General features: G+C 31.0%; 4 protein-coding genes across 6 annotated transcripts; 3 read left to right on the top strand and 1 right to left on the bottom strand.

The window, feature by feature from the left end:
* Nucleotides 1-263: 263 nt before the first annotated feature.
* LOC18043306 (tetraspanin-6) lies at nt 264-1,899 on the top strand. Its single transcript, XM_006436210.2, has 3 exons — nt 264-781; nt 926-1,239; nt 1,759-1,899. Exons 1-3 carry the CDS (start codon nt 290-292, stop codon nt 1,796-1,798), a joined length of 846 nt encoding a protein of 281 aa, XP_006436273.1. The 5' UTR covers nt 264-289; the 3' UTR covers nt 1,799-1,899.
* An 11,696-nt stretch (nt 1,900-13,595) lies between these two features.
* Nucleotides 13,596-17,496, top strand: LOC18043307 (MLO-like protein 12). Its single transcript, XM_024186023.1, has 14 exons — nt 13,596-13,880; nt 13,994-14,051; nt 14,154-14,395; nt 14,594-14,710; nt 14,819-14,879; nt 15,332-15,420; nt 15,513-15,587; nt 15,710-15,854; nt 15,972-16,012; nt 16,140-16,313; nt 16,447-16,482; nt 16,580-16,647; nt 16,732-16,792; nt 16,899-17,496. The coding sequence occupies exons 1-14, from the start codon at nt 13,755-13,757 to the stop codon at nt 17,307-17,309; spliced, it is 1,704 nt and encodes a 567-aa protein (XP_024041791.1). The 5' UTR covers nt 13,596-13,754; the 3' UTR covers nt 17,310-17,496.
* Nucleotides 17,497-18,165: 669 nt separating this feature from the next.
* Nucleotides 18,166-20,972, top strand: LOC18043308 (probable ubiquitin-conjugating enzyme E2 C). 2 transcript variants are annotated; one of them, XM_024185815.1, is made up of 6 exons: nt 18,166-18,608; nt 19,015-19,102; nt 19,244-19,474; nt 20,052-20,115; nt 20,214-20,273; nt 20,655-20,972. In XM_024185815.1, exons 1-6 carry the CDS (start codon nt 18,496-18,498, stop codon nt 20,705-20,707), a joined length of 609 nt encoding a protein of 202 aa, XP_024041583.1. In that variant the 5' UTR covers nt 18,166-18,495; the 3' UTR covers nt 20,708-20,972. The 2 variants fall into 2 exon arrangements, with proteins under 2 accessions (XP_024041583.1, XP_006436279.1); XM_006436216.2 differs by having other exon boundaries at nt 18,168-18,608; nt 19,015-19,042.
* Nucleotides 20,973-21,064: 92 nt separating this feature from the next.
* On the bottom strand, nt 21,065-24,405 carry LOC18043309 (rhomboid-like protein 19). 2 transcript variants are annotated; one of them, XM_006436217.2, is made up of 8 exons: nt 24,185-24,405; nt 23,933-24,060; nt 23,416-23,476; nt 23,162-23,328; nt 22,723-22,828; nt 22,408-22,610; nt 22,163-22,303; nt 21,393-21,692 (listed from the first exon to the last, which is right to left on the bottom strand). In XM_006436217.2, the coding sequence occupies exons 1-8, from the start codon at nt 24,197-24,199 to the stop codon at nt 21,590-21,592; spliced, it is 924 nt and encodes a 307-aa protein (XP_006436280.1). In that variant the 5' UTR covers nt 24,200-24,405; the 3' UTR covers nt 21,393-21,589. The 2 variants fall into 2 exon arrangements, with proteins under 2 accessions (XP_024041582.1, XP_006436280.1); XM_024185814.1 differs by lacking the exon at nt 23,162-23,328 and having other exon boundaries at nt 21,065-21,692; nt 23,384-23,476.
* Nucleotides 24,406-24,846: the final 441 nt, after the last annotated feature.

Genomic DNA, 24,846 nt, shown 5'->3' on the forward strand with positions numbered 1-24,846 from the left:
AAATAGGGCAAAGGGGGATAAACATTTTGAAATTTCTGAAGCTCTCAGGAACTAAAATAAAGAAAAAGTAATGTCACCCATTAAAGTAGAAGAAAAGCTGAAGTAGAGACACTATAACACAAGAAAAGAAGCAACCAAAAAGCAAGATAAAGAGAGACAATAAAACAACTTATTCTAGTATAAGAGCTATAGCAATAGAGAGAGAGAGAGAGAGAGAGAGAGAGAGAGAGAGAGAGAGAGAGAGAGAGAGAGAGAGAGAGAGAGTACAGACTTACAGAAATTTTGAATCATGTATCGGTTCAGCAACACAGTCATCGGATTCTTGAACCTCTTTACACTCTTGGCTTCGATTCCGATCATCGGCGCAGGCCTGTGGATGGCAAGGAGCAGCACAACTTGTGAAAGCTTCCTTCAAACTCCTCTTCTAGTGATAGGTTTTGTTGTGCTGATAGTTTCTCTTGCTGGCTTCATTGGTGCATGCTTTAACGTTGCATGGGCACTATGGGTGTACTTAGTAGTCATGTTGTTTCTTATTGCCACCTTGATGGCTTTAACCATTTTTGGGTTTGTGGTTACAAGCCAAGGTGGTGGAGTCCAGGTTCCTGGGAGGGTGTATAAAGAATATCACCTTCAAGATTATTCACCTTGGTTGAGAAACAGGGTTATGGATCCTAATTATTGGAGTACTATTAGAAGCTGCTTGTTGGGTTCAAAAACTTGTGCCAAACTTGCCCTTTGGACTCCTCTTGATTATCTTGAAAGAGATATGACTCCCATACAGGTATTAACATGAATTCAGATTTATTCAGATTATTTCAAAGGTCCATCTCGAAATTAAAAAATGTTTAATTCTGATGAATTTACATGAGGAACTTGATAATTGTTTACTTTTTTTTTTTTTTAATTTTCCCTCCCTTTTGGCCAGTCTGGATGTTGTAAGCCACCAACATCATGCAATTACAATATGCCAACTATGGCACAAGATCCGGATTGCTACCGGTGGAACAATGCACCGACATTGCTTTGCTATGAGTGTGATTCGTGTAAAGCTGGGGTGCTTGAAGATGTGAGAAGGGACTGGCACAAGCTCTCAGTGCTTAACATTGTGATGCTTGTGGTTTTGATTGGGATTTATTCAATTGGGTGTTGTGCTTTTCAAAATACAAGAAGGGCACAAACGGATTACCCGTATGGCGAAAACCAGATGACCAAAGTCCGACCCAGATGGGACTATTATTGGTGAGTCAAATTCTATGAAATTCTCTCCTTGTTTTTGAAAGAAACCAGCCTCTCTCTCTCTCTCTCTCTTTTAATAGTAATTAATTAAGAAAAATAATTGCTTGATTGAATCATAATCACTTTACATATGGTAAAGATAGAAATTGGAATTGTATGATCCTTTCTCAATTCTCAGTGTTTTTGACAATAACCAGTCCACTAAACAGTAGTAATGATAGTAGAAAAATTCCCAAGCTGCTTGCTTGATCAAATTAACAAGTGCTTTTTCAAAAACAACTTTTTGGCACTTTTTTAAAATAAAATTTTCTGTAAAAATCCTGTGCAAAACTTATTCCATTTACCGAGTGAACAAATGTAGTATCTAGTGGACTAGTTCGAACAATCCCAACTTTAATCTAATTCTGACGATTGTATCAACTTTATTTATTTATAGAGAAACCCACATTTTTGGGGGGAGATAATTTAATAACTTCCACTTTTTTTGGCTGAGGCATGCTTCTGATTTTTACTTTATAACAGGTGGAGATGGTGGAAAGACATGAGAGAACGGCTTTGGTGAAGTAAAAGAACCGAGAAAAATTTTATGACTTGATGTGCTCCAAAGATGGGACAGTGCAGTTGGTTTATAGCTATGGCCTCTGGGCATTGCAAGTTTCGAGGCCCTTCTTTTTATTATTATTATTATTTTCTTTTTTACAGTCCTCTTCTTCATGCTTTGCTTTAATTTTCTGTGTACAAATTAATTAAAGATGGATTCTACTTTCTTTCCAGAGATCATAACAGTACTAATTTAGTGTCTTTTTATTTTTTCCGTTTTTGCTTTACACTTGCTTTTCTCAAGTAAAGGAGATTTTTCAATCTCATATAAAGGCGTATAAGTTTATCAACTGGGTTACATCACATGTGCTTCGTGCTGGGCTTTATTGCAATTTCCTTTTGCTAATTCAACAAGGGGAAAGTTGATCTGTTCATAGAAGTGTAGTGTCTATTTATAATCCTGAGGCTAAAGTATTTATAAAAATTATCTTAATAAGGGTATTTTAGGGTTTTTATCCGGGGTTAAATAGCCATAATTCTTAGAGTTGTTTAACTCCGAGACTACTGAAGCTTAGCCCTCGAGTTGAAAGTAAACCATTATAAATTTGTATGTTTATTTTTCTCTCTATGCAGTTACTAATGATCTTTCCCCGGAGGAAAAAAAGAAGTTACTAATAGAGTTGTCTTTATGAGTTACTAATAGATAGGAGTGCGCATAGGTTGGTTTGGTTTGGGTTTTAAATCAATCCAAACCAAATCATTAAAATTTAGGTCTAATTTAAACCAATCCAAATATTTTTACCCAACCAAAATAAATTTATTTGGGTTTGGTTTGGGTTTGATTTGAACTTTATAATCAAAATATTTTTTATTTTGATAAATTTAATTGTATAAAAATTATTGATTATTATTAATTATTAAATTAATATTAAAATATAAAAAATATATAATTGATAAAAAATTATAAATAATAGATTTTAGAATAACTTCATCCTTAAATATTAACCATATTACAATATAAATTCTGACAATGTTTATACAAATTAAAACGAGAAAAGACATCTCAAGTATCAAAGCAATCCCAAAATTAAATTAAATTAAATTATTCAATTTTATAAATTTAAATCTTCAAGAAATAAATCTAAAATTTATTGTAATTAGAAAAAGCTCAAAATTTTAATTGCAATAAGAAAAATTAGACATTAAATCCAGTTAGATTTAAATTTAATTAAAAAATAACAATAGAATCATATTTTATTTAATAAAATGTTATAATCAATTACATTTTTAATTTTAGTAAGTTACAATACAAATGGGACTATAAAATTATATTACAGGATTTCATAAAAATATTGTTCAAATAATTTATTAAAATATTAATTTAGCCTTTTAACTCAAGTTGAGACTGTAAAAAATTATTATATAATAGTGATTATTAATTTATAAATTATTAGTTTTGAAACAATAATAATGACCACCCAACAATAATAAAGACTTAAACTCTAAATTTTGGTCTATCTAAAATTTTCCATGTCAAAAGGAAATCCCTTTTTCTTTAAAAGTGGTTAAATTATTTTATATATCACTAGATACGTGGCAAACACTGCATAAAAACTCATCTAAATCTTTTTTTATTTTAAGCAGATTAGAAAAAAAATCTTTTTAATTTTAAGATAATGAGATGTTGGAAGTATAAACTCACAAACAAAATGAATAAATAAACAAATAACAAAGAGTGGAGTGCACATTAAAAAAAAAATTAGCTATTAAGGGGGAAATATTTTACTTCAAAAAGAAAATTGAATTTCAAAAGAAAAATAAGTCAAACACGATGCCAAGCATAATTAAATATATAAAGAAGTTAGCTTAAAATCTAATGGCTTAATAGTTAATACCTCGTTGTCGATTTGCTCATTTGAATGTGAGATTTTGGAATTGAAAATAATGGAATTAGTTGATTTCCATTTAGTTTGTTTAATTTATTTTTTACTAACATGTCACCTTGAATTTATCCATGACCCATGGGTAAACAATACTCAAACCATTATGAAATAATTTTTTTAAATAAAAACCCAAATTTAATCCATTTCATAATTTATCCAACCCAAACCATTTTATTTAGTTTTAATTTGGTTAAACCCATGGGTTGTGGGCGAGGCATGGGTTTGTGCCCACCCCTACTAATAGAGCTAATTGCACAATTCTCAAAGAGTATACAAACCTTAAACTTAATTCTCATCTTAAAATGAAACAATATTCATCAATTAAATGATGAATTGAGTAACAAGTACTTTAAAAGCTACAAAATTAATCCTCTAACAAATAAGTGCCACATCAATTAACACATAAGACGAAGATATTACGATATTGTTGTTATCATAGATAACAAGTGATGGTTTTATTAAGCTTTTTTCTTTTTTCAAATGTCATGTGGATTTCTGATTTTTAAAAAATATATATATTGGAAAATAAGGTCAGAAGTCAGAATTGGGTAGGGCCAAAATAAGGAAGCAACAACTTGGTGCGTGAATATGGTGGACCTAAACCAAGGTTTGGCACCAAAGGCCCGCCTCGTGGCCTTATGAATTAGACCACAAATTTGGAGCGCTTAAAAGTCTTCAAGTCTTCCCTTTAAAAGTGAACATTGGGAAAAAAAAATTCAGACTTTTGTGTTTTAATGGTTTTCATTCAGTAGAGGTTCAAATTAATGGGGATATATTTTCAATTATTTGACTTTTTTCATTTAAAAGCAAAATGAAAAAAGAAGAAGAAGAAGAAGAAGAATGGCCTTTAGTTGACACCTTAGCATTTCGGTATGAGATTTTGATTTCTTAATATATAGGTAACAAGTCAGTTAAGTTTGTTGGTCATGAAAACTAATAAACTTAAGGGTATAACTTATATTTAAGAATGACCAACTTATTCGAATTATTAAACACATATCTTAATTATATTCATTTCTTTATGCTAACGTACTTCCTTTTTAATAATTTTTTTATTTAATTTAAGTAACTCAATCACCTTCTCACGAGTGTGAGCAGATTAAACATCAGGCAAAAGATTTTATCAACTCAATTAATTAGTATTCACATATGTTCACATGTGAACATGTATGATAATATTCACGCACAAAAAAGAAAAAAAAAATTCTAAGTCGTCTCCTCTTTCTGGGCAACATTTTCTCCTTAAAAATAAATTTCCACAAAACAAATTAATGTAGGCTTAATTTTCAATAGAACAAAATAATGGGAACTGTGGACAGAATCCATTAGCAGAATATTAGCCATTAGCCCATTATAGAAATTCTAAAGTTCCGCAGACTAAGCTATACCTACTTCTAATGCCTCTTCTTCGTTTGTTATTTGTTTCTTGAAAATTGATTGTAGCTCCTCAAATCTTTAAAAGATAATTATGAGCTCTGTTGACAAAAAAAGATAAAAGCTAATTATTTATTTATTGGTGGGGATCAAATCAATCATGTTAAACTTCAAAATAATAATAAGAAAATTAGTATCCAACAATGTTGGGTTGAAGACCAATTACGTTTTTTTTTTTTGAAAACAAAAAGTCAAAAGAGGAGTTTGTAACCTGCATTATCAAAGTCAACTGGGCAGACTCTTTTATTTTTGGCCACCAAGATTATTCAAAAAAGTGGTGAGGGGCACCACTACGCGTTCTAGATAATTATTTTTATTTAAAATGTTTATTAATTTCAAAAAATTTAAGTTTTATTAGCCTCGTACAAAACCTTAATTTTTTACTATTTTTTTTATTTGATCATTAGCCAACTTATAAAATATTAATTTTGACACTTAATTAATAAGAAATGAATTACCTTCAATATTTTTGTTTTTGTTTCACTTTTTAATGGGTAAAAAATAATTTATAATGGGTTAAAAAATTAGTAGATTAATATTTGAGATTGAAAAGATAGTTTTGTACTTTAAAACTTATGATATAGTATAATTTTGGATAAAGTTGAGTGCAAAATTATTTTTATCTCCTTTGATATCATCGTGGTGTCTGTCATTTGAACAATGATGTTAATAGAAATGTATCAAAAAATATATTAGTAAAGTGTAACGCACTTCAATATTTCTTGCACCTATTTATTATTTCACAATTCTCAAAATAGTCAAATAGTAAATACCTCTATTTCTTTTGAATTATTTTATTTTAATAGTTTAATAAGCTATTTTTCAATGTATTCAATAATTTTTTTTTTTTTTACGTTGTGAATTTAGTGACCTCTCATAAATTTGATAATTTCTTATAAATGTTAAGGAAAATGATACATTCACCTTCAAAATTTGGGAAAAATGGTCATCAAGACCCTCAAGTTAGTACCCCTTGAATTTAGTAATTCAGGAAATAGACTTTGAAATTTTTTAGTTAACAAAAATTTAATAATAATAATAATAATAGAAAATTATTTTTAACATTTAAAATAATATTAAATATTATATTGTTTTAAAAATATATTTGTATTTATTATAGAGATTTGAAACAAATCTTTGGGTTAAATAGATTTTACAATTAACAAAATATCTCCCTATTCATAATATAAAAATTATTTATTTATAATATTCAAAATAACTTTGATTTAAATTTATTTATTTAATATTATGTTTCTGTTTATTGTTAAAATAACTTTAATATAAAAGATATTATTGTTAAAAAGATATTTTCGTATCCCTTATTAAACAGTCACTTATGATTTTTTTTTTTTTTTTTAAATATCATAGATGTAGGTGCCCTTTTTTCCCAAACTTTCAAAACAACGCATCATCTACTTGCCCTCTCCTCGCAACGCATCGAAATTGACACACGGCAAGTAGAAAGCTTTGCACAAACAAATCGGTGGATACGAGCAAGTAGGAAGCTGGTGGCTATAATTAATTAATTAATTAATTACGACACACGGCAGCCTGCCTCCAATGCAAGGGCATGAATCGACTTCACACAATTAATTAGTCCCATGCACATTGCCAAAACCCCCCCTTTTCCCTTTTAAGCCGTATTTATTATTGAATGAATAAATACAATGATTGTAAATTGATGGTCCATACAATTTGTCTTTTATTTTATTTTTATCATAAATCAGCACAAATTGATTAGCGAATTTCATGTTCAAATTTTTTAACCCACATTCTAATGTTGTTCACACATTTCATTGGGATGTAATTTTGCACTAATTTATCAAATTATTTTAATTTTTAATTAACGCGCTTAACTACAGAGTTCAATTAGTTATCTACTTTTATTAAAATAATTGGTAGTGAAAAAATAGACATTAAACTATTTAATTTTATTCCATTTATATATATATATATATTTTTGGAAAGTGTCATCGATCCTTCTCATGTAAGCGCTATAAATCCTTCTTATAATTATAAATGATTGATCACTTAAGGTTCTTGATAAATTTTCAATATTCTATTTCATTTTTGGTGTTAAAACCATAGCAAATAGAAACAATACATTGTTAAAAATTAAATGCGGCTTTTCAATAAATAAGTTAATCAGTTTTGATTTATCGAGATTTTAGATAAGCATATTTTAAGTGGAAAAAAAAAAACACTAGGAATGAAATGAGTAATTAAAAATTTATTAAGGACATCAGTGATAAAAATAATATCTAAGAGAGACCAAAATATAATTTTTTTTCGTGATGAATTAATGGTAAAAGCGATTCCGTACTGCTCTACATGTTGTACATTTCTCAATTAAATGTTGCAATGCAACTTGATCGACTTGACCATAAAATCCAGCTTCACCAATTTGATGTCGATTTGAGTCGTTATTGTTTTTGTGAAGAGATTTTAATTTATTGTTCGCGAGTAGTCAAACAAGTTAGAGAGAGTTCGACATTTAAGTCCTCAGTATATTTTTTAATTTTACTATTTAGGTCCTCAATCATTTTCGGTTTAAATTTGATTTGTACAATCAAATAAATTAACATTCATTGCTCCACCCTAATACTTTAAAAAGTCATTACTCCATCCTCATTCGTTAGATTTTCTGTTAAATATAAACCCGTTCACCTCTTTGACCATATAAAAATGTAAGGATTATTAATGTTTAAGTATTACAATAATCGTAACATATCAAATAACTACAAAAGATATCGGTACTATCATTTTGTTCCTGAGAGTTTTTGTATAATCTTTTATTTTATTGCATTTTCATTCACATTGTTAGTTGACCATTAATTGAATAGTAAAATATCAACAATACCTTACTTAAAAAAAATTCAAGAAAATAAAAAGTTAAAAAAAAAATCCAGCTTCACCATTTTCATGTCGATTTGAGTCTTTACTGTTTTTGTGAAAAGATTTTAATTTATTGTTGGTGAGTAGTCACAAATAATTAGAGAGAGTTTGAAGTTTAAGTCCTCAGTATCTTTTTTATTTTTACTATTTAGGCTCTTCTATTTGTGTAAATAATTTTACTATTAAATCTCTACAAAATATTTCATTTTACCACATTTTCATTAATACAGTTAATTGACTAGTAAAATACCAATAATGTTAGCATGACATGTAATGTGTTGGATTAACATTGTTAACAAACTGTTGTAAAATAAAAATATTGCAAAGATTCAATAGAACGAGTAATTTTTGTAGCAATTTGATATTTTACAATTTCAATGGTAGTTCAACGATAATAATCTAAAATATAAGGATACATTTAATTTATATAATTAAATGATTGAAATATCAACTTTAATATGAAATTATTAAAATATTACCAACATAACTTCAGTTTTCAAAATAAGAGCCCCCTACATTACGTTAATCGTAACGTACGCCACACACAACAATAATAACAGGTCCCACCCACTATTATTTCTGTGTGTGGCGTACGTTACGATTAACACTGGCTTCAAAATATATTCTTTATCTTTTCTTTTGTTTTCTTTCTTTCCTCTCTCTCATATTAATTCCTCACCTTCCATCAAATTTTCACTTACCAAACTTTGGATTTTTGATATCTGATTTTTTGTCGTTTATCTAATTTTCTAGTTGTTGTCATCTGTTCAATCCTTAAAGGTGGTGGTCTATTTTATGTGTGTTGAAACAAAACTTGGATTTATTTATTTTTTCTTGAGAGAAGTTGGATTGAACTTTATGTAACCATGCATATTTCTCTAGAGATAAAGCAAATATTTCATATTTCAAGGAGTTAACTTCAAGTTGGCGTACCATGACACCGACCAAAATTCAATGGTTTTAAGGTCATCTTATTTAGTTGATCATGTGCATTCGAATTCTAGAACATAGTTAGAGAATTAAAAAATTAATTTAGATCGTTAGAGAATTAAAAAGTTAATTTAGACTTTAAGTAATATTAAAGATATTAATATCTGAGTCTCAACTTATATAACATTCAATTATTAGAAGACATAATATTGATTTTATCAATTATAAAATTTATTATTCAATAAATGAATGATACATAATAATTATCAATTTGAGCTCAAATTAAGACTAAATTATTGAGATTCCTAAAGTTTTTGTTAGATTTTATCCGACCCTTATTTCCTTTTTTTTTTTAAAAAAGAAAAGAAATAATAAACATCCACGAAAATTCCATTCTTGATTCTCATGCATGCAACTACAAGACTTTGGAATTGCCTTCATTCTACCTAATCCTAGACCAAAAATTAATATAAGAACCACAAAAACGTTATAAACCTCTGGATGACACTTCTTTCCGTTTGATAAGCTTCCCCAAATGAAAAGCCTCCAGGCATCATCATAATTATGTTCTTGTTACATCAATTTTAATTAAACTCTAATTTAGAGCAATCAATATTGTCTTTTTATATGTTTAATTAAAAATTATTGATTAGCTCCGACACCCCGTATATGAATTGAGTAACGTTAAAATTTTGGATTAATTAAATAATATTATGTGGTAATATTCAATGGCGAACTCAGAAATTAAAATGAGGGGGGACTTAGTTCAAAAATTTTATTTAACTTAGATTTTTTTAATGTTCACTTGAATATATTTTAAGTCTTATAAACTCAAATTTTATTATTTTTTTTAATTCTAAATAATAATAGTAATAAATTATTATTTTTAAATACATGAAAATATTATTTTTTGAAGTAGTATTTTAAATGCATGAAAATATTATTTTTTGAAGTAGTTTCCACAAAATATTTAAAAAAATAAAATAATGTGGCTAATGGAATTTGAACTAAGGTTTGAAAATCATTAAATAATACTCTTACCATTGAACCACAAGGCTTTTAATAAATGAAAGATGTGTTCAAATTGTTTTATCTAACTTTTTCAGAATGAACTTGAGGTATATTTAAAAGAAAACTTAATGGTCCGGGGGGGCTGAAGCCCCTCCTGAGCCTTAATTGGATCCGCCCATGGTAATATTACTCACGATAAAATGAACACCGTCGCTACTAAATCATTACTATATATATATATATAACACATATCAATTTAAAGAGTCTAACTAAATTAGATGAGTTTCACAATAAAATACTGATACTATACGATTATATAAATAAATATTAAATTTATACTTCCTGCTATAATTTGATAGCCATCGTCAGTGAAAGACTTGATGACGAGAACAAGTGATATGTAGCGGCCAGCATGTTGCAGAATTTATTATTATACTCAATACTGACAACGAAACATAGCTCAAGTGACACGTCGTTTTCATTTATCATTTAAAAATTTTGTTTAAAGTCTACTATTAACACTGTTTTGTTTTGAGAAATGCATCTCCATGACTCCATTGGGTAGGTTTGATAGGTTTTATCTGCGGAGGTTCCATTCAGCGACGGAATTTTCAAAAATGATTTATCCAGAGCTAAATTACATGATGATAAAGTATAAAAAAATTAAAATTTTAAAAATTAATGAATTTACAGACGTTATTTTAAAAAACTTAACGAGAATTAAATTAAATGATAATAAAATCACCCATAAGAGTTGCTTTAGGCTTTTATTTCTTTAATTAAAATATAGACTTTCATAATTCTTAAAGTTTAAATTTTATGAGTTTATGGAGCTATTTTTAAGAATTTGACAATACTATTTTTATAGATTTATTGGAACTAATTAATGATTTAAGTAATTTTTTGTTTAGTTTTAAAATTTATTCTCGAGGGGCCTTGAGCCCCTACTAAAGTGGACTGCTTCTAATTCCATAACTTATAAATTATATTATATGATATTATATTTATATTTTAAACCTCAAAATGGTATCCATCAAACTTGGTAAAAGACGCATTTGGGGGGGGGGGGGGGGGGGAATTGTATAATTAAAAAATTAAAAAAAAATTGCCATAAGTCTCAATGATTACTAGGTAAGAACATTGACCTTTCCATTAACTAATTATTTCATAATAACTCATTCAAATTACACGCTTATTCATATCATATTCTCGTGCTACACGAGAAAAATTAAAATTATTTAAGTGCTTTCATCTATAACCTGCTATACAATATTCTCAATATCAGAATTTATCAAATTTTGAGTTTTGTCTATGCTTAATTATTTCTTTAACATAGAGTGAATAAAGTAATTTGATTAGTTTCTCAATTATAATTTTATTCAAGAATGAAGTTCATTTCGTCTCCCTTTTAATTATTTTTGCCAAATATATAGATGACCTGGATATATCATTAGTTCAAACTATAGAAACTAGTGAACATTTATCCAATATTTTGTAGCAAAACTAGTAAGGATAATACGTTCTACTTCACAGTGAGAGTGAACTAGGAATATAATTTATAGTAACGATTAAACATTTTTTAGAATTCAAAGGAAGAATGTTTTGTATAAATTAAGAATCTTTATAGGTTAAATCAGTAACAAGTCATACACAACAACGATAACTCGACAAGGGGCTAAAGGATAAAAACACAAAAACCGAGACCTGGTTTGGAGCAGAAAAATATTCTTTCTTTCTTAGCACGCAGAGGACTTTTAGAAACAGCCAATAATAAAACTTCGTTATCGGAATGAAACGTAATGCAACGTTGGATATTTAAAAAATTAAAATGTCTTAAAACAGCGAAAGGAGGATTAATCGACAACATAAGATATCGAAGAAAAACTAAAGAACTAACAGCTGGATATTTTGTCGTGTAAGGATGGAAACGACACTCAGAGGAGGGAAGAATGAGCCGGCGAGTCATGGGGGGTGGCTTGGTTAAGGAAACCCATCCGCCGGGCTTTAGCAAAAGCAAGTCTTCACGGGGTAATTGTCAGTACTGCTTATGGACCCAAACCTATTAAGAGAAAGTAATTGTCATAATTTATCAACTCATCAATAATTCATCAGTTTGCGAATTTAAAATAAGTTGTTAATTCATAAAATAACTTAGTGTTTTATAAAATGTGTTGTAGGGGTAACTACATGTTTGAAAACACAAGAGTATATACATTTGAAAAATTTTATTACAAAAATATTGCATTGTCATATAATAACCAAAGTAAATGTTAGTTTAAGTTATTTTTTATTTATATATTAGGGTTTATAGAAAAAAATAATAATACATAATTATCTTCTTATTAAAAAAAATAAGATTATAATACGATCTTAAAAAGTTGTAGTAGCTTATTTACTAAGTTGCTTATAAGAAAAAAAATTATTTTACCTACTTTTAGAAGTTACAGTCAATATAAAAAAACTTGTGAGATAAACAACTTTTAAAAAATTTACCAAACACTATTTTTTTTTTTTTTTGGTTAAATTTATGAAGTAAGTAGTTTGTAGTATTTCAACTTTAATCCTACATGGGATCTTTGTAGTCGTGTACATATATTCTAAGAGAATAACACTTAAAACTTTATTATTTTTTATTTTTACCACTTAGGTCTCCAATATTTTTTCTAATATATTATGGTGCTGATATATTATAATTTTCACGTTTCAATTCCACGGTTGAAGGATAATATATATACTTTTTAACATAAAAAATCCTATTTGTCTATGACAATCACATCACATTAGACTCAATGCAATAATAAAAGAGTCCCAAAATTACATTTTTTTTCAATTATCATTTTATCTTGGGATGTATGTATATGTATGTATATGTATGTATGTGTGTGTATATATATATATATATATATATAGAGAGAGAGAGAGAGACACACACACACTCAGTTATATTTACAGTAACTTATAGGTATTTAAATTACAAATTGATCCCACCAATTGGCCCCACTATGTTACTTCTATCTACACTAATATGACTGGTTGCAAGTTATTATAATATACTAACCAGTCATATTAGTGCAGATATAAGTAACATAGTAGGGCCAATTAGTGGGACCAATTTGTAATTTAAAAACCTATAAGTTACTGTAAATATAACTTAGTTTATATATAAGCAAGATTTTGCGGGTCAAGTAAGCAGTAAAAAAACATCAATATATACATCAGCAAAGGCATGCATATATCTAAACCAAAGAAAAAAAAAACAAGAAGAAAAAATTAAAAACGGCCGTCGTTTATTAATATTAAATGCCTTTGTCACTTGACAAACTTGTACACCCAATTCTTTATTTTCTTGATTTTTTCAAATTCCATAAGTTAATAATACACGCCAATTAGAAAAAGAATGAGCTAATCGTCTCTCTTTAGCTGTCTTGGTCAAAGTCCTTGTATTGACCATCCCAACTCTCGATATAATAATAGTAGTCGTACAAGAAAAGTCACTGTTGTGTGTCCAGGGTTTACAACACACGACGTCTATAAAACTGCATAAATTAAGCACCCAGTTTCATACTCATTGCAATATTAAGTTGCTCTGCACTACCTACCATTTGCATCAACTCTTAAGTTAGTCTTTTGTATTTTCTTATTCTCAAAAAAAAAAAAAAGGGAAAAAATATCGAAAAATTCTTTCTCGAGGATTTGCTGACGCCTTGGAAGTCAATAACTATAATTAGCTTTAGCAGATCTAGAGCAGAAGAATAAGCTGCAGCCATGGCGGAGAAAAAGGTTTATGAGCGTACGTTGGAGGAAACTCCAACATGGGCTGTTGCTGCGGTCTTTTTTGTGTTGATTGCCGTTTCAGTCGTCATTGAACATCTCATTCACATTATTGGAAAGGTAAGAATTTTGAATTTAAATTCATTTGTAAAGAGCTACGTGCAATAATATTAGTTATACATATGTATGTTTTGTATTCAGATTAAAATATTTCTGGGTTTCATTTTTTGCAGTGGTTGAATAACAGACACAAGAAAGCTCTCTTCGAAGCAGTTGAAAAAGTTAAAGCAGGTATTGCTTATTAATTAATTAACCATATATCTTTAATGTTTACGTTATTAACTGATAATTGGACTTGCTTTTTCTAAATTTCTAATTTTTTCTGTGTGTCAGAGCTCATGCTATTGGGGTTCATATCATTGCTGCTGACAGTGTTACAAGAACCAATTTCTGGTATTTGTGTATCAAAGAGTGTTGCAAATTCTTGGCATCCTTGCACTGACAAATTAGAAAAAGATGCATATAGCAGTGATAATAAAGAGAGTCGCCGGAGACTTCTTTCGTTTCTTGATTCCGGAACAGCCAGCACTCGCCGGAGTTTAGCAACTAAAGGTTATGACAAATGCGCGGATGAGGCAAGAAAATTTTCTTTAATTTAATTTAATTTTCTTGTTCTACATAGTAATACTAACAATCTTCTTACTTTGGCTGCCGTGTTCTTGTCCATTTCTTGTTCTTGCTGCAAGTGGTTAAAATTTAAATATCATGAATGCAAACGAAATATTTAATTGACTTCCTAAAATCTTATCCATCCATATTTTTATATTTTTCAGGGCAAAGTTGCATTTGTATCTGCATATGGGATTCATCAGCTCCATATATTCATATTTGTTTTAGCTATCTTTCATGTCCTTTACTGCTTATTCACCTTGGCTTTGGGAAGAACAAAGGTAATAATAATAATAATAATAATAATTTCACTTTCTTTTTGTTTTTGCTTTTGCTGTCTTTCTCATCTCTGTGGATTAATTAATGGTTTGCTTGTATGGCTACGGCAGATGAAGAAATGGAAGGCATGGGAGAATGAGACAAAGACAATTGAGTACCAATACTACAATGGTAATTAACTATGCTTCAAAACGTTAAAAGAAATAAATGCCAAAATTGATCTTTATCAATAATAAGGAGTAAGGACCCTACAAAAACTAACAAGTTGCCTACTATTCCTTGGGTAATAAAACACACACAGACACACGATCTATAGATGTAAAACTTTGGTCGTCCCATTTGGTAGTGTTATTAGGGCAGCTGAGATACTACAGTACAGCCTCTTATTATGTAAATTTTGATGTTTAATTTTTGATTCATTAGATAAAAATAGATGACTTTTTGGATGGGGCAAACGTCAATGCATATCTCCTACTTTGAAATTAAATTAATTTTTATAAATAATTTACGTGATTAACAAATAATTAACTATGTGGAACCATTTAATGCCGCTACTTTTGCTGTTGACATTTTTTGGTTATAGCAACATTTGTTGACTTCTGACTTTTGTGAGTTGCATGCAGATCCAGAAAGGTTTCGGTTTGCAAGGGACACTTCATTTGGTCGTAGGCATTTGAATATTTGGAGTAAATCATCAATCAGCTTGTGGATTGTAAGCACGTTATTACTTCCCCCAATTATATGTCAATATCAAATTTTAAATTGATATAAAAATTCACTAAAAAATTTTCTTCTTGGTGTTAGGTTTGCTTCTTCAGGCAATTCCTTGGATCTGTTAACAAAATTGATTACCACACACTGAGACATGGATTCATCATGGTAACTCAAAAAAAAAAAAAAAAAACGATTTACACTGTTAAAATATTTAAATTAAATTTAATGGGATTGCTAAAAGTTGCTAAATGGATAAACTTTACACTCTGGTGTTTAAATGATTCCAGGCTCATTTGGCTCCTGGAAGTGAAACAAAATTCGATTTTCAGAAATACATCAGCAGATCGCTTGAAGAAGATTTCAAAGATGTTGTGGGAATAACTCCAATTCTATGGTTCATTGCAACGTTGTTCTTGCTCACCAATACACATGGTAACTTTAACATTAATTAACCATGCGTGTGATTAATTTTAATAAGCCTGAATTGTAAGTGTTATATACAAATTTCCAATTTTCTAATCTTGCTTTTTAATTTAATTTTGTTAACAGGATGGTTTGCTTACTTGTGGTTACCATTTATCCCCTTATTTGTAAGCTTCTACAATTCCAGCTCTAATCAAATCAAGCTCTTTTATTGTTAAAGCTTGGTGGCTTGTTTTGTTTACAAAGGAGGATCAAATAAAAAATTCATAATATATAAGCTGAAAATATTTGCAGATAATTCTGTTGGTGGGGGCTAAGCTACAAGTGATCATAACGAAACTGGGGCTGAGAATTCAAGAGAGAGGTGATGTGGTGAAGGGGGCACCTGTGGTTCAGCCTGGTGATGACCTTTTCTGGTTCGGACGCCCGCGGTTCATTCTCTTTCTCATTCACTTGGTTCTTTTTCAGGTACTTTTTTTTTTTTAATAAAAATTTTAATCCTGTCCATTTGTATATATACTTGTTTCATCTAAACACATTCATTAAATCAAGCTTAATCTATTCTTATTTGTTATCTTTCTGTCTTTCCTTGTTATTTCAGAATGCATTTCAGCTGGCATTTTTCAGTTGGAGCACGGTAAGCAAATCTTATTTATGCAGTCATTTCAGGGCCTTTGCTACAGCAGCTGAAATTAATTTATGTTATATCCTGATACATTTGATGTGTTTTTCAGTATGAATTTGCGCTTAAATCTTGCTTCCACAAGAAAACTGAGGATATAGCTATCAGAATCTCAATGGGGTAAGTTTCATAACAGTAACAAATGGTTTCTTGTTTCAGAAGTTTCTGATAATAATTTTAACGCATGATCGTCTATGCTTTCAGGGTGCTCATTCAGATTCTATGCAGTTATGTGACACTACCTCTATATGCCTTAGTGACACAGGTAATTAAATAAATTTGTTTAAATAAATGAGAGCAGTGTTATGAAAATTAAACAAAAAAAGAAAAAAAAATTGTAATTAACTGATTTGTTTGATTTGATCATACAGATGGGATCTACAATGAAACCAACAATATTTAATGATAGAGTGGCAGCAGCACTGAAAAACTGGCACCATATTGCCAAAAAACACACAAAACAGGGCAGGCTTTCTGGGAGTAACACACCAATGTCAAGCAGGCCACAAACTCCTACACATGGAATGTCACCGGTCCATCTCTTGCATAATTACCCGAACAGCAGCTACCACTCGAACTTCGAGCACGAGCATTGGGATCCCGAGAATCAGATTCGTTCGCCGCGCCACCACCGCGAGATCATGAATGAGTCTCCTCCACATTATGCAGAATCTAGTGAACAAGAAGTGGCAGCACTTGAAGAGCCTAGGCAAATTGAAATGCAGCTGCCTCCAGGTCCCGGATTCATTCATACACATCACGAATTTTCATTTGGGAAATGATTCGGCTAAGGATCATGTACAAAAAGATTGCTGATTTTAAAGGGCAGATGTTAGCTACTTCCTTTATGTGTCACATTTATTGTACATCATAAAAAAATTGGAGCCTGCTGCTTCACGAAAGACTTGCAGGATCATTTGGGTAAATGTATAGGTTGGTTTGACCCTGTACTAAACTTTCATATGAGAGAATGCGTTAACGAAAATTTTCTGATAATTTTTAAGTCATATATTTGTGTCGTGTATTAATATGCAGTGTAACAGTCAGAAATCTATTGATATCTCCTTGGTACAATTCGAATGTTTGGGTCTAAAGAGGATAAGATATACCTCTAAATAATCGAAAGAAAATTAATCCCACGTATGTAGACCGAAGACTCGTGAGGCAAATTTGATAATTTACCATTTGATTTTTAAACAATTCTAGAGGGCAAGAAATTAAATTTTTTTTAAAACAAGATGTCAGGACCTTAGGTTATAATTTACATTAGGTTGCGACAATATTGATGTTGCTATATTCATTAGTTATTATGATTTGACTAAACGATCTTGAAGTGGTTTTTTTTTTTTGGGTCCACCAATTTTCAAATTATAAGAGATATCAGGCTAAAAAATCAATTAGACTTTGTGGATCCCAACCTTTTACAATCATAGTAATAAAAAAAACATATCATATGAGTTTTTGACGTTTGAAATATTGGAAATTGTTATGCCTAGTTATTGTGGGAAAGGGTTGAAATACAGATATTAAAAATTTAGAGAAAATCTTATTTTATTTGATATTTATATTGATTCGAATAATTAATTTATTATATTATATTATATTAAAGTTGGAAAGTTCGCTTTGAGTACGCTGCTTTCTCAATTCTCATTCCTTCGCTTTCAATGAACCGATCACGTCGTGCGTGGCCGTAATAATATTGACATTGATAAATGATTATGATAATAATAATTGAATAATAATTCAAATAAAAAATAACACTTAACAACACCAGCCAACCAGAACAAAGCAATATTGGAAAATTTATTAATTAAGCAATTTTATTTATTTATACTTCATCTCTTTCTTTAAAAATATAAACCAAACAAAATTACAAAAACGCAATCAAGAATCATCTCATCGTCATCGTTAATCTTGATTATCGTCATTGATCATCGGCCGTTGATCAGTGATTCTTCTTTGCTAATCATGGAGGTGCGGCCAAATCCGACGGTTGAAAATTTACGTGCAACTGCCGCTGCTTCGTCGAAGCAGCCTGTCTCTTCTCCTAACACCGTCGATACAACATCCGTTACTCAAAGGTAATTTTTTTTTCCCTTCAGTTTTCCTTTTTCTTTTCTTGAATTTTCCTTTTGGTTGTCGAGAAAATTTGTGAATGGAAAATAACAGTCTTAAGTCTTGTGTTTGGTTATCAGATGAGTAGTTAATTAGTCAACAAAGCTTAGGAAGGATAAAAGAAGAAAATTATGGTTTATGAATTCTTTAATTATTTATGTGTTTATTTTGACTGAGTGAAATAGTGGTAGCAGTGGCACTATCAAACTTTAATTGTATTAATTTTGCGAAAATTCCGGAAACTGAAAAGATTGGAACTTTTGAATTATTTTGGTAAGATTTGTTGGAGTACTTGTAAACTTTTAGATGAGCTTTTTGTGATATATTTTTCATGTGTAATTTCAATTATATGGTTTTTTATGGTTTTTTCAGGCTTCAGAAGGAATTGATGTCTCTTATGGTAAGTATTCTTTCGAACTTTATTGGTTCTAAAAATGCGGGAAGAATCAAGAAATGTGAAGTGAGTTGTCTGTTTCTTTTATTAATCATTTAGAACATATGTCGTGCGAGTTGTGTGTGTATTCACCATCGATTTAAGAAGCTGTGAATCACGTCGGCTATTATTTGTGCATTTAGTATCTAACAGTGTTCGCTTGAGCAGATGAGTGGAGGTGATCTTGGGGTCTCGGCCTTTCCTGAAGGCGAGAGCATTTTCACTTGGATTGGCACAATCGAGGGTGGAAAGGGAACTATGTATGAGGGTTTATCATACAAACTTTCTTTGCGTTTTCCTCTGGATTATCCTTTCAAGCCACCCCAAGTCAAGTTTGAAACTATGTGCTTCCATCCAAATGTTGATCAGTATGGCAACATATGCCTAGACATCCTTCAGGTATCCCTTGAATTTACGGAGTAATTTTATTAGATAATGTGCTAGTTAACCGGATGAAAATGAGATACATGTCTATTTTAAGGGTTTTGCAACAATTATATTTTGTGATCCTGTGGGCTTTTTATATCCTAAGTTGAATCATCTCAGATGGGTGCAACTAATCCTTCAGTGGTATGCATTTGTTTATAGAGGTTGTATCTCATACATCAATGGTATAAAATAGTGCTGGCAAGGTTTTAAAATGTGTTGATGTAAAGTTGTCTTGATCTAACTAGGTGGGTAGGCATCTGAGGTGCTTCAGATTTCGTCGCTGCCTAAAGTTTAATAATAAAATTGATATGATTTGGTTTAGTGTCAGAAATATGGAGTATATCCAAATTTTGCATATTGGAATTCCTACAATATGATGGAAGTTTTGTACCTCTTTTGTTGGCACAGGATTCCATTCTACGCTCTACTTGTAGATTGTAATATTTGGCACCATATTTCTTTATCTGTATGATAGTGGCATTCTTTGTGTTCTGTTTAATTACTACTTTCTTGAAGATGATTGATTTCTTTCTATTTGTTGCCATAGGACAAGTGGTCTTCAGCGTATGATTGCAGAACGATTCTTTTGTCCATTCAAAGTTTACTGGGAGGTCTGCTTGTTCTTCCCTGCATGATTGGGCATACAAATAGGTAAATTTTGCGTTCTTTATCCTATGTTTGCCTAACCATCTAATTCTTTTACCTGCAGAGCCTAATCCAGAGAGCCCTCTCAACAGCTATGCTGCAGCTCTGTTGAACAATAAGGAAGGTTGTATACATATGTTCTCTTTATCCCCAGTTTATTACCATTTTTTTCTTTAAATTTTATGTATAATGATCTGGATAAACTGTACTTTTAGAATGTGAAATGCCCATATTTGGTGTTCTTGCTAGTTCAAATACCATTTGGCATTAAACACCATGGAATCTTTGGTGGTCATTGTGCACAAACTAGTTTGTGAGCATGATGTTTCCATTTATATGATGTCATGAGTATGCTATAGGGCAAAACTATTTTCTTTCATTGGTTTGTATGTCTGATTCATAATTTATAAGTTCCTCTGTAGGAGACTTATTTCGCCTTGAAAGTGGTGGAATCTGTGATCTCGTTGTAGTACTAAAAAATTTGCTTTTCTTTCTTGTTCTGCAGATTACAGAAAAATGGTCCAGAAACAGTACTTTGCTGGAGAATTTGAGAGCTAATTTGAACAGCAAAACAGATACAAAATCGGATGTTAGGCTTCCACATTATTTCTCTGTAAAGCTCAAGGGGAAGGGCTTGTTTCAGTTTGGAACTTGTTTCAATGAAAACTGATCTACATAAGTCTCATCATTGTCAGTACAGTTATTTACATTATACCCAAAGGAAGGTTACTCAGGCTCTCGATAATTTCTCATGTAATAGCAAAATAAAGTTTACACGGTGTTGTAATTTTGTTTGAATCAAATGAAAGGGACTTCTTTCTCATATGCAATTGGAGTGATACACTTCTGTTGGTTCAATTTTCTGATTTTTCTACAACATTTCAGAACTGTTTCATTTGATATTTGCATACTAAATACTTAAAAAGAGTGTTCATTTTGTTAAGAGAAAAGGTTACATAAGTTGCATCAAAAGCACCTGGATCATATAATCAAATCTAAAGCCCTTGTTGCCATCGCCATGCCTGGTCCCAGGCGAGGAATTCATGGTCCAAAGTTATCTAATACATTCCAAATGTCCCCATTGGGAACAAAGTAATAACCACAACCCCCCCCCCCCCCCCCAAAAAAAAAAAAAAAACACACACACACAAAAGAAAAATGAAAAGGATTTTTAATTTGTCATCTAGGGACACTTGTTTCCATTTCTAATCTATATATATCCAGCGAGAACACAGATGAGTCATCCTGAGAAGCCAGAACTCATAAAATGGCAACACTTTTTGTACTTTTGAGGATCATAATCCTCAGGAAAATGTAAAACAAAACTGTCCACCAAAATCCAGAAAAAAGATCTATCCCATACGTTGCAGAAGTGAAGTAGTCAAGGAATGAACACTATTGATTTTGTTGTCTGGCTTTGTAAGTTGAGTTCTCCAGCTTTCAGACATTCTCTGCAGCATCTTTTTTAGACTCTTCCACACTCTGTGCCGCAGCCAACTTCTCAGTGGCCAATCTTTCCTCCAGCGCTCTAGCCCCCCTTTCTCTGCAAAGCAGTGGGATAAATCAGAAAGAAACTAAAAACCCTTTGTTTTCCCTCATAATGACTTAACCCTCTATACCTTCTTTCGATGTTAGCCAAAAATCTGGAAAGGTTTAGTTGCTTTATACTTTTTGTTGGTGACTGTTAGTTTTAGTACTGTAGTTATTGTTATTGACAAAGTTACACACTAGTATTGTTGCAGCTGCTGTGTCTTGAACAAACTCGTTACAGCTGTGTCTTGTACAAACTCATTGCAATCTCAAATAATTTCTTGATCCCCTTTTTCCAACTAGGCTTAAAACCCGTTTTCCATTTTTCTACCAACCTCGGAGCTATTTTGACATATGACCTAAAGACTAAAGTTGGCTTCATGTAAAAACCAGCCCTTTTATGAATTGAGACATAAACATTGACATTTTGTTTTACTTGCACATGCAATCGATGTAATAAAACATAATGAGACAAGGAATTACCTTCTCCTAGATGCCTCAATGGGGTCTGAACCAGGCAATGATGCACCTCCCAAAGTATAACCGTGATCATCACCAGATGTTTCAGTTCTTCTTCCACACAACATCCGATGAAATATTGATGCGATTGGATCTATGACTGGTCTGCTTGCCAAACAAGAAACACTTAGATTGACATTTAATTTAAAGAATTAAAACAAACTTGTTATTTGTGAGATAAAGATACTAATGAGAACGAATTAAAGTACCTAATAAATTCAGGAAAGAATGAAGAGAATGCAAAATCATCGCTGGGGTCACCACTAAGTTTTGTTTCTGGTTTTTTCTGCAGGTATCTAAGGTAAATCCAGCCCATATATGTACCAAATATTAAAGTAGGAAGGTATGCTGCTGACTCTGCTGTAAAGAAGCTTATGGCAATGGACAGCAAGAGCATAAGAGATGGCAACCACTGCAAAGGAATGGAAAGAGCAACAAGATTAGGATGTGAAGGACATCTCCTCAACTCCCACAGATTCAAATTGAAAGATAAGATTAAATAAATTAGTTAAAAAGGTGAGCACCTTTGCTTTTATTTTCAATAAATACAGCTCCTGGTCAGGTACAATCTGCTTGATGCCGACCAAGAATCCTGCAAGGACCCCCTGGAAGCCAGAAAGCGGCATGTAGCTATCACAAATAGAAAAGAGAATCAGCAATTACAAGGGTAGAGAACAAGGAAAAATAATAAAAAAGGGATAATCCATAAATAAATTACAATAACTGGTTTGAATCCTTAAAACATAAATTGATATGCAACTGGTGACAATCATTTTATTAAATGAAAATATTCCCAATGCACAGTTTGTTGTGGGTGATTTTCAATATCTTGTTTATTTATTTCTCAGCCACCAGAATGAGTTAAAGTCTGGTGAAAGCAGCAGGAAGAGAAAAGTAAAACAAAAAAGAAGACGAAATGTGATTCTAAATCATAAGCAGTGGAAGCAAAATGGTAACGCTTACAGGTAGGTTTCCAGCCTTGTTATGTAGTACAAGGCAACGGCAGTAATGAAAATGCATAAAGAAGTAAGAAAGTTCACTATAAAAATGAACTTCAGGAACTCCTTAGAACCCCATACAGGTTCAAGCAACTTCCCCATGAAAAGGAGACCAAGAGTGCTGACCACCACCTAAGGAAACTACTGATCATCAGTAAATGAAAGATATTTAATACAAGAAACCTACGTAAATTTCTTCACATCAAAAGAAGGTTGTACCCCATGAACTGTTTGCTCAATATAACCAGCAGTTAAGAGGTTCCAAGCAAAAGGAATTGTCCTGCACAAAGTATTTAGACATCAATTAATATCCCATTGCTCCCCATCTCCTTAGTCGGATTTTCTTTTTCACCTTCAGGTTAAATCACAAAATCACTCTTCTAACTAAAAATCAAAAGAAAAAGATATGCAAATTTACATTTGAAGAGAAATATAAATACACTGTCACACAGAGCAGGACCTGAAATTAAATTTGAAGATCTTTGGTTCATACATAGCAATTTTCCCGTGATCATGTGAAAAACAATTAGGTTAGCACAAATCAAAACTTAACGATTTGCAAAGAAGCTCCATTGCATACATTTTTTCAACTATCACCTGACCCAAACACTACGGCACATTAAGCAAGCATTGACAACTGAGGTAAAGTTGACTCTTAATTTTAATTTAATAAGTCAATTTAGAATAATTAAAAGCCTAAATTCAAGAAAATGAAGAGATCAAAAATTGAAATTACCTAGCAGGAATTAAAGCAAGAACACTGACGGATGCAGGCAAAAGCTGAACTAAAATGTGACCGCCAACAAGCACCACTGCTAGACCTTTGCACAGTTTAGTGAATCCAGTAAACAACAAGCTCCCGCCCTGAAAACAATGAATAAATAATTACAAAAACAAAACGATTCTAAAATTGCAGTAACGAAATAGTGTATTTTCAAAAAAATTTCGAGGATCTGATAGTGCGTTAGCGCGAGAGAGGGAGATTTACTGCCGGCGAACTCATGATTGGACGGTGACCGTTGATTTGGAGATGAACGCCGATGATCTACTGAGTTGTGATTTGCTGATTTTCAAAGGAAAAACACAATTTAAAAAATTAAAATTAAAATGAAGGTCGTTTGTACGGTTTTCCAGATCGCGAAAGGCGAGCGGAGAGAGTGAGGAATTTAAAGTCCGTGAATTGTCTTCACGTAGACGTTTTGTTTTTTTTTTCAATTTTCATTATTTCTATTTTATATCTGAAGTCAAGTGACACCTAAATAAAATAAAATTGCGCATCAATTTTATTAATTTAAGATCTATATAAAATTATAATTTATACGTTTTTAGAAGATTTTAACAAAATAAAATATTTTTAAAAATAATTATCATTACTACTGATAACTCAATCGAAGTCTCTGTTTCCAATTACCTCCAAATCTAATAAAAGGTAATAATTTTTTTTTTCTTCCCAAAAAATATTATGTACGTTACAAAATTAGTTTTAAGATGGTCTGATTATCCTCATGGATTGTTTGAAACAGACATTCTCTCTTATTGCCCGTTCAGAGTTTGATTTTAAATGCGTTTCTGAAGAAAGAAAAAGAAAATTATTAAAATCATTTATAGGAGTCACATACGATAATGATGCCCACATCCTGCAGCCATCGA

Source organism: Citrus clementina, unplaced genomic scaffold (assembly GCF_000493195.1).
Source record: "Citrus clementina cultivar Clemenules unplaced genomic scaffold, Citrus_clementina_v1.0 scaffold_4, whole genome shotgun sequence".
Classification (NCBI taxonomy): domain Eukaryota; kingdom Viridiplantae; phylum Streptophyta; class Magnoliopsida; order Sapindales; family Rutaceae; genus Citrus; species Citrus x clementina.

Coding starts and splice junctions, on each gene's coding strand:
- LOC18043306 (XM_006436210.2), top strand. CDS start 290: ATGTATCGGTTCAGCAACACAGTCATCGGATTCTTGAACCTCTTTACA. Junction 782..925: donor GAGATATGACTCCCATACAG/GTATTAACATGA, acceptor CCTTTTGGCCAG/TCTGGATGTTGTAAGCCACC. Junction 1,240..1,758: donor CCCAGATGGGACTATTATTG/GTGAGTCAAATT, acceptor ACTTTATAACAG/GTGGAGATGGTGGAAAGACA.
- LOC18043307 (XM_024186023.1), top strand. CDS start 13,755: ATGGCGGAGAAAAAGGTTTATGAGCGTACGTTGGAGGAAACTCCAACA. Junction 15,421..15,512: donor CATCAATCAGCTTGTGGATT/GTAAGCACGTTA, acceptor TCTTGGTGTTAG/GTTTGCTTCTTCAGGCAATT. Junction 16,648..16,731: donor GCTATCAGAATCTCAATGGG/GTAAGTTTCATA, acceptor CTATGCTTTCAG/GGTGCTCATTCAGATTCTAT.
- LOC18043308 (XM_024185815.1), top strand. CDS start 18,496: ATGGAGGTGCGGCCAAATCCGACGGTTGAAAATTTACGTGCAACTGCC. Junction 18,609..19,014: donor ACAACATCCGTTACTCAAAG/GTAATTTTTTTT, acceptor TGGTTTTTTCAG/GCTTCAGAAGGAATTGATGT. Junction 20,274..20,654: donor TCTGTTGAACAATAAGGAAG/GTTGTATACATA, acceptor CTTGTTCTGCAG/ATTACAGAAAAATGGTCCAG.
- LOC18043309 (XM_006436217.2), bottom strand. Junction 22,611..22,722: donor TATTGAAAATAAAAGCAAAG/GTGCTCACCTTT, acceptor ATTCCTTTGCAG/TGGTTGCCATCTCTTATGCT. Junction 21,693..22,162: donor ATTGAGGCATCTAGGAGAAG/GTAATTCCTTGT, acceptor ACTGCTTTGCAG/AGAAAGGGGGGCTAGAGCGC.